This window comes from Patiria miniata, unplaced genomic scaffold, assembly GCF_015706575.1.
Source record: "Patiria miniata isolate m_02_andy unplaced genomic scaffold, ASM1570657v1 HiC_scaffold_5, whole genome shotgun sequence".
Classification (NCBI taxonomy): domain Eukaryota; kingdom Metazoa; phylum Echinodermata; class Asteroidea; order Valvatida; family Asterinidae; genus Patiria; species Patiria miniata.
Window position 1 is genome coordinate 290,268 of NW_024037072.1, and position 8,432 is coordinate 298,699.

General features: G+C 40.4%; 1 protein-coding gene across 3 annotated transcripts; it reads right to left on the bottom strand.

The window, feature by feature from the left end:
• Positions 1-136: 136 nt before the first annotated feature.
• LOC119741447 (transcription factor Sp3-like) lies at positions 137-8,432 on the bottom strand. 3 transcript variants are annotated; one of them, XM_038217196.1, is made up of 6 exons: positions 8,251-8,432; positions 7,023-8,027; positions 6,062-6,677; positions 2,460-2,670; positions 2,129-2,328; positions 137-1,884 (listed from the first exon to the last, which is right to left on the bottom strand). In XM_038217196.1, the coding sequence occupies exons 1-6, from the start codon at positions 8,311-8,313 to the stop codon at positions 1,658-1,660; spliced, it is 2,322 nt and encodes a 773-aa protein (XP_038073124.1). In that variant the 5' UTR covers positions 8,314-8,432; the 3' UTR covers positions 137-1,657. The 3 variants fall into 3 exon arrangements, with proteins under 3 accessions (XP_038073124.1, XP_038073125.1, XP_038073123.1); XM_038217197.1 differs by having other exon boundaries at positions 6,993-7,775; positions 8,251-8,431; XM_038217195.1 differs by having other exon boundaries at positions 6,993-8,027; positions 8,251-8,313.

The window sequence follows — 8,432 nt, forward strand, 5'->3', positions numbered from 1 at the left end:
TTTTAACTGTAAAGTCCACCGTTCTCTCAAACGATCCCTCATGTCCAGCCCCCCCCCCCCCTCTTGAAGACAAAGACAAGACAAGGAGTCAAGGACACTACACAAAATAACCAACATCTCAAACAATTACAATAAATAGGTTTTTCATAAGGATTGTTTTCTGTAACAGGATGGGTAACCATGTAATCTACATTTTCCAGGTAATATACATATTTTTAATAGAGGATTACATTGTTGTGAATTAACCAGGTGCCAATTCCATGGCACTCCTTGCAGAGCTCAGCAAATAATTGCTGATTAGCCTAAACAAGTTACTGACCAAGATCCCATGGTATGGATATGTTTGTTGGTACAGTGTACCTGGTTTTAAACAATATTTTCTTCATAACACCTCCATGAATTTGGGCCAAGAACTGGACTGCACTTAGTAGAGACATGGAGGGTCTACTCCTTCCTCCATGGCAGAGAATACCAAAAACCACCAATAAAAAACACTGAAATTACAGTGTTGCCATAATGTCACGTGACCATCTTAAGAAAACGAAACCTTGATAAAGGTCATACAAATAAATAATTCACTGTTAGCATGATACAAATATGTACAAGACTTCCCACATAAAATCTGTAGTAAAAGAGCACAGAGATGAGCCTAAATTATATTTTTGTTTAATGGACTGAACTTTTCGTTTTCAAGAACAAAACGTCTTAAAATCAAATGGGTACGTATATATGTACCTTTAAAAACAATTCAGCTTTCCCTTTTTGCAAGGGAAAAACATACAGCAGGAAAAAACACAGACAATGAATCACAAAGAATTTTGTAACGGGTTGGGTACTTGTAATCAATCTTAAGCATAACCCCCAAGTTCCTTCAAAAGCCATCCGGGTTTGCAAGATTTTGCAGGATTTAGAAAGGCACAGTCCAACAATAATTAGAATTGAGGTGCCACTGTGTTCAGCACATGAGAGGATTTTGGAGGATTCAGCACTGTTTCATATCGAGTACATGATTAATTCAGAAATTTAAAGTTACATTTGGCATAGCAAAAAAAAAAATTTCTGTCATGCAACACACGTGCTTTTTAACAAAACTATATGTACAGTCACTAGATGTATAATATGGAGTTTGAGGCAAGTTCTTGCAACAAATGGTTTCTTTTATACAAGTATATAAAAATGTACTTATGAATATTTCAGCTTTTGATTTAAGATAAACAGAGATGTTAATACAATGTACATTTTGTACATTTATGTACAGAGAATAGAGAACAACTATCATTTGAAATTTCAAAACTTGATCAATTTGGGAGTAAAGTGATAAGAAAGTAGGATTTTGGGGGGGAACTGTTGTATAACTTTGAAGACATCAGCACAACAAACTTTACTGTAATATTGGACTGTGACTGTTTTTCAAAGCAATACAAGTACATCATAATATGAACTTGTGACCACTATAGGTACACATCGTGTGTTCTCTCAGCCATTTCAATTCGTGGTGAAACCAAACTTTTTCCAGACTTCGCAATTTTTACAACCTGATTCCACTATCAAACCTCCCTAGTCCAATCATCCCAGTTTTTCACTCTCAAAATACAAATGAAGAGGTTGTCTTCATAAAAATCAGATTTCAACAAATCTACTGAATGGGTGGATATCATTAACTAGTATCCAGTGCGTGTTCACCCATCTGTAAGACCACTGCGTTAGTCAGTGCTTCCTGGTCCGGTGTAGAAACCACGATCTCCTCAGTTGCACCGGATTTGGGAGAACTCTCATCGAAATCATCCTTCCCTTTCTTATTGGTGTGCGTCTTGACGTGTTTGGACAGGTGATCACTCCGCATGAAGCGCTTGGAGCAAGATGGACAGGAAAAGCGCTTCTCACCTGATCAGAGAGGAATGAAGACATCCAGAATTAGAACACTTACACAAGAGTTGCGGAAAGCTTCCAAAGTTAAAACACTATGTTAAGAAACTTGAGACTGAACTGGCAGTGTGATCTGTGATGGACTTGTGTTTGACTTGATTAAAACTCGGATGTGTGAATGTAGCATTTGATTGCAACTTTGTCTGAGACTGATGGGAATCCATTTCTCGTTTCTCAGGTATTAATCCCTGTGCATATGTACCTGTATGCGTCCGACGATGCCTCTGTAGCTCATCCGACCTTGTGAACCGCTTCCCACAGAACAGCCAGTTGCAGACGAAGGGTCTCTCTCCTGTATGCCATCTCAGGTGAGCTCGCAGGTGAGACGTCTTGCCGTACACTTTGCCGCAACCGGAGATGTGACAGATGTGCTGCTTCTTGCGACCCTCCGCATTCAAATTCCTGAGCAAGGGAATACACGTGTATGAAAAGTGAAAGTAACGACTAAAGACTCAAAATGGCAGTTTATTCAGAAATTCTTGTTACTACAAATGCCTGTTTACTTGTGACTGTCAAGAAAGAAGACCACATACCTCCCCTCACTGTCTTTGCAGTTTGGACATGTACATGCCACCCGTCGCAGTCTTTTCTGTGCTGGCTGTTGTGTGGATTGGTTCTGGTTCTCCTCCTCGTCAGACCCAAATGAGTTGTCCATACTGAGAGTTGCATTAGGCTGGACCTGGGCTATGACCTGGCTCTGTCCCTGCCACTTCTTGTCCTGGATGACATTACCTTGTTGGGAGACTGTGAAGACAATCAGTTCAAAATTAGACTTTGAACTGGGGGTCATTTTCTCAGACACAAAATTGAAACAAGAAACAAGACAAGGTTTGCCAAGTCAAGATGGACCAAAAGGTCTCAGCTTAGGACATTATTTTTACAAAGTGACTCAGCCGTTATTGAAGTCAGTCAGAGAGTCAGTTTTTCAAGTCCAGCCAAAAAAAAGTACTCAATATACTTAGGCATAGAGACAGAGTTTTGAGGACCAACCAACTAATCTTCAAGTAGATTAGAGAACTACAAAGAAATGTTCGAAAATTATGCAGGAACATCAATACAATTTTAATGGGTAAGAGGGGTTCTTTCTTTAAAAATTTCTGAAAGAGAAATTGTTCTGGAGTCTGGAATTGTAGACCATTTCTTGAAAATGTAAAATTATGTATGATTCTTAATCTGCTTACATCAACGGCCGACTTTGGTCTTTGGTCTTAAACCAGTGAAATGGTAGATAAATCACAATGTGTACATCTACTTCTACAAGTAAATGTATCATACACTGCAATTCATAAAAGAAATGAAATCTCTATTTTTAATTTTTTTTGAAGTAGTATTTTTACATACTTTTTTTATTATTAATTAGAATAAGGGCTGACATTTATGTGAAATTAATGTGCTATGATCCTACTGAAGAGTCAGGTCTAAGTTTGGTTTGCAGAAGAAAATGAGTACACATGTACATGTATATCAGTAAATAAATATTTGGACATCATTACTGAAAATTCATTATTAAATCACTACAAAAATATAAATCATACACTCAGATGACTCAAAATTGGTGTAAAAGCACAGAGTTAATTGGTTTTGCAATATTATGCGAGATTGTGGTTGGCTGTCGTGGGTGTACAATTTCATTTGATGGGCACAAAAATATGAAACTGCTGACGCAAATGGATCCACTGGGACATAAAGCAATTGACTATAGATATAAGTAACTTACACTGTCCATGTAAGATGATATTTGTAAGGATCAAATTATCCATTGTCATGATTGTAGAAATCAAATTTAACATGCTCCATAAGATAATCTTATTTGAAATGAAGGAATTTATGAACAATTGACAGTCCAAGAAATAATTTTCCAATTGAACTCAACGCATCATGAAAGCTCACATTTCTACCTCATCATCATTAATAAATGCAGGCTTGAAATTGTGTCTGGGTTCGGATTCAACTTCGATTCGATGTGATGAAATTTCTCCCATCTTATGAATGTACACAAGGGACGGCAAAGGACAGTTTGACGACTGTTCTTGTGACTCTGAATTTATTGCAACATATGAAAATATATGTGGCTTCAAACTTACACCTGTTCCAATAAATTAGACTTGCATTTCTTTTCATGATGACATACACATGAACACAACACAACGATCAAAACTGATATATTGTGCACTGCCAGGCCATTTATGTCATAACTCAGACATGGTTTTCATGTTCCCAGTTTACCCAAGTTTAACCCCACGGTTACATAAAATGCTGAAGGAAAAAATATGCAGGTTAGGAATTTTTGGGAGGGCAGTAAGTCACAGATAAATGTGTGCATTCTCATAAAGCCATATTTGCAAGTGATTGACTACCACTAAGTTAGCACAATGACCCAAAATACCAAACTACTAATTTGCTTAAAGGCAGAGTAGATCGTTTGCAGCTACCCAAAAAGTAACTGACAAAATTATTGTTGAAAAGCTGAGGCATACTTGGTTAAAGATAGTAATGACAATAAACTCCACGTAACTTTATTCTTTCTGGCATGCTGTCATTTGAAGAAAACAATAAAAGAAGGCTGTTTCCAAAGATGTGTCAAGTGACGCATTTGTTGAAATTTCCAAAATTGATGAAAAAGATGACCATTCTTCAGACATTTTGAAAAACACACACGAAAAAATGCTACTACCCAGTTGAACCGGGTCCAAGGTTAAAAATAACCCAACCAAATCCAACCCATTCCAAGTCCAACACAACCTGACAAAACCAAACTAAACTGATTAAGACCTTGATGATCTAAGAAGTAAACAAAGCAGAGGCTTCACTCTTTACTGCTTTTCCAAAGGGATTACGCTAAATAAAAAAACTTCCATAAATTTGTGTAGACTAGAGGGATTCAGTTTTACACATATTTTTCCTGTGTACACTCGCTCAAGTTATAAAAACAAATAAACATTACAAAAAGGATTTGAGTTGGAAAAAAGATTTAAAATATCTGAAAATCACCTGATTATTCATGCAGTTGTCTGACTGATCTTGAAGACTGATCATGTGCCTATGCGAGTTGATTGGCCGTGATGGAACTAGCCTTTGTCAAGGCATTCATCGATAGCGTTCGTTCGTTCTTCGCCTACTGATTTGTAAAATTTGCATATTGTAGTCGCGTGGGTTAACTATTCGTGCTACAATGCATAGCGCACAGCTAGTGTTTATGTTTTGAGCGGCCAGATACCATAACGGACACTGTCGACGAATGCCTTAACCAAGACTAGTTCCCACGAGGCGCAAGCAAATCGCAGGTCAACCAAAAAGGCAAGCTAAAAACATCCTTCTCAGAAACAGTTGTCACCTCAGGGTGTTTAGTTCCCACATGACAATAGGCCACATCCCTATGACCTGTCAATCCTTAGCTATGGTGTAAATTGATTGGTCCAATGTTAAAAGGCCATTAGCCATCATGCAAGAAACATACGGAGTGAACTTCCTGACTACATGCACCACACCCGATGGCATTTTAAAGACTTTGCAAATCTGTAAATTGGGTTTTACTGCGTTTTTGCATAACAGGCAGATTTCATCATAAGTCAGTCACATTCAAAAATAATTTATTGAACATTAGTGCTGTGAAACGCCGCTATAACCATGATAACATACATTTGGCTATAACAAACATCCCCTTTGGCTCCCGAAATAGTAAACTCAATTATAATGCACAATCACTATAATGAACGACCACTATAAGGATTAAGGAACATTCTTTATGGACCCCATCGTATTCGTTATAGTGGCGTTCTACTGTACAGAGTGCAAGTATGATAACATGCACCAAAACTCCCCTTAACATTTTTTTTTTTCGAGAATACAGCTTAAAACTCTCATTAAATATTCAAGTCAGATTTGAAGGTTTGCATGGTGAGGATAGCAATAAGATTAAGTTGATGGTTACACCATGCATGCCATGCAACAAATATCTTTTGAACCTGGGAAAAACCAGTTCTTTTCAAAAAAGAGATTTGTTACATGGTGCAAATGTAAAGTGTAATTTATATAGTTCATAATTAAATTACATGTACTGTATACGACTCATTCTCAGCAAGCTTCATTCTCAGCATGTTTCAGCCTGAAAGTTTTTAACTTGTACTAAACATACCTGTTACTGATGCTGGCCTTGCATTTGTTGCTGCTGCAGTTGTTGCAATCTGTTGAATCTGTACTCCCATAGGCACCAAATTACCCCCAGTTGACAGGCTGAAATTGGGCAGTGCTGTAACAGTCTGCGTTGCAGCTACTGAACCAACACTCCCAGCACCAGCAGTGGTGGTTAAAATCTGCTGTGGTTGTGACACAGCTCCAGGGATGCTTAGGCCCTGTATCTGTAAGCCTTGAATGTTGAAGGTGTTGTTAGGGGAACGTACTGCTGTTAGGATAGAACCGGGTAGGATCGTGGCCATCTGTTGCTGCCCTGGCAACTGTATGGCTTGGACATTGTTTTGAGGTTGCAGGATGATATTCTGGATGGCTTGTTGGCCGGTCCCAGCCTGGGCTGGGATAGTGATAGTCTGCTGTGCTGCTGATGTGTTGATGATCGGCAACCCGGTACCTTGTTGGATGGTGTAAGTCTGTTGGACGGGTTGGACGGTGAAGCTCTGCTGCTGCTGCTGCTGTTGTTGCTGCTGCTGTGGTTGTGATGAGCGGGCTTGAATATTTGTGATTTGTTGTTGCTGATGTGGTAAAGTCACTGCATTCTGCTGTGGGTGGTGTTGGAGCTGTCAAAGAGGACAAAAACAGATTAAACACAGATTAAATGATTGTCAAATGACAACAGTTTGTGAATGATGGTTGAAAACTGAACATACAATATACTCTAGACTAGGACCATAATAAAAATTATTTTTTTATAACACTGCGAAAGAGCTTTTATAATTCTCTAGTCCGAGAGTAACTTGGACCCAACTTATCACCTTTTTAACAATCGGACACGGTCTGGCGATCGTCAGACCATGTCCGAATGTTGAAAAAGCGATAAGTTGGGTCCAAGCGTACATATGTACATCCATACAAGTGCAAATCAGGATGGCTACCTGAACTGGCTGTGACATGCTGATACTAACTGGAATTGCAGTTGACTGCTGGGGTTGAATGACAACCTGCTGTTGTTGCTGCAATTGTTGCTGTTGTTGCGGGACAACCTGTGCCACGGAAATCTGCTGTGGTTGATGATGCTGTTGATTTTGATGCTGCAACGACTGGTCAGCAGTGACTATCTGCTGCGGCTGTGCTTGAAACTGCTGCGGTTGAATCTGAACAGCATTTGTGAAATCTTGCTGCATCGGTGATGCAGCCACTATGCTGTACACTTGCTGCTGTTGTTCTGTCATGTTACCCGCAGTGTTAACCATGGGTGCCAGTTGAAATGTAATGGGCTGTGAGTGTGAGGCAACTCGGGGTGTAGTAGCGATGTTCTGCACAACTGGGCTTGTTTGTGTCTGGATGAGTTGCCCATTCTGAAAGGCAAGGTTTGTGATGTTCGGAGCCGCAGATCGGATGATGGTTGGTGACTGGTTGATGGCACCGGCAATTTGGTTGGCAATAATGTTGCCATCTGCATCTAGCTGAATCTGCGGGATGATGTTGTACTGGAAGGTACCGCCTGTCCCCGCTGCAGTATTGCTGGTGTTAGAATTTGCTGCTGCAGCTGTCAAGATCTGGGCCGGCTGTATGATCTGCTGCTGCTGCTGGGGATTCCAATTCAGGATGTTAGCTGTGTTGCCGGTCGTTCCTTGCTTGCTGTTGTTCGTCTCAATCACATGCTGTTGTTGCTGCTGCTGCTGCTGCTGCTGCTGCTGCAAGACAGGTGCGCCAATCTGAACGGGAAAAGCAGAGATGGTCTGGAATTGTGGCTGTTGTTGTGCAGCTGGAATGGTTGTTATTATGCCGTTGGCTCCCACACAAATTTGCGTTTCTGCCGCGGGTTGGAAGCCCTGATTCTGCCCCACAAACCGGATGGCGGTGGTTGTTGCAGTGTTTACAGCTTCCTCGGGCGGAGATCCTATCTTACTACAAGTTGCTGCCAGCAAAGCAAGAGGAGAAGGTTGTTGTTGGCCGCTATTGTCTCCCTAGTGCAAGAAGTGAGAACAACAACGATGATGTACTGATTTGGGGTTTTTGTTCTTTGATAATTTGTTTTCACGGGGGGACGGATTATGGGCGGGTTTTAGGTGTGGGTGTGGGTTAGCCTTACGGAAGTTATGAACGAATGAGGCTAGGCCAAGCCTACGAATGAAACCTACCAGCCAAAAAAGGCGGATTAAAATGGCTTATTAAATATATTTTAGTTACCTGCGTTGTGGTGGTGGGTTGGATGTACTCCGACTGTGTTCTGGTAGTGGACACGGTCGTCATTTTGATCGAATTCCCAGTGTTTTAATGGTCCATTCGCATCAAGAGAGCGACAGCCCTAACATGAATAAAAATGGCACCGACGTAAGCGCAAACACAACGACCACGCCATTTGCGCATTC

What these genes read in the sequence shown, in the direction of transcription:
- LOC119741447 (XM_038217195.1), bottom strand. Translation starts at nt 8,313, where the DNA reads ATGACGACCGTGTCCACTACCAGAACACAGTCGGAGTACATCCAACCC. An exon ending in GCATGTCACAGCCAGTTCAG is followed by an intron (nt 6,678 to 6,992) that starts GTAGCCATCCTG and finishes CCTCTTTGACAG; the next exon opens with CTCCAACACCACCCACAGCA. An exon ending in GCATCGTCGGACGCATACAG is followed by an intron (nt 1,885 to 2,128) that starts GTACATATGCAC and finishes CTCTCTGATCAG; the next exon opens with GTGAGAAGCGCTTTTCCTGT.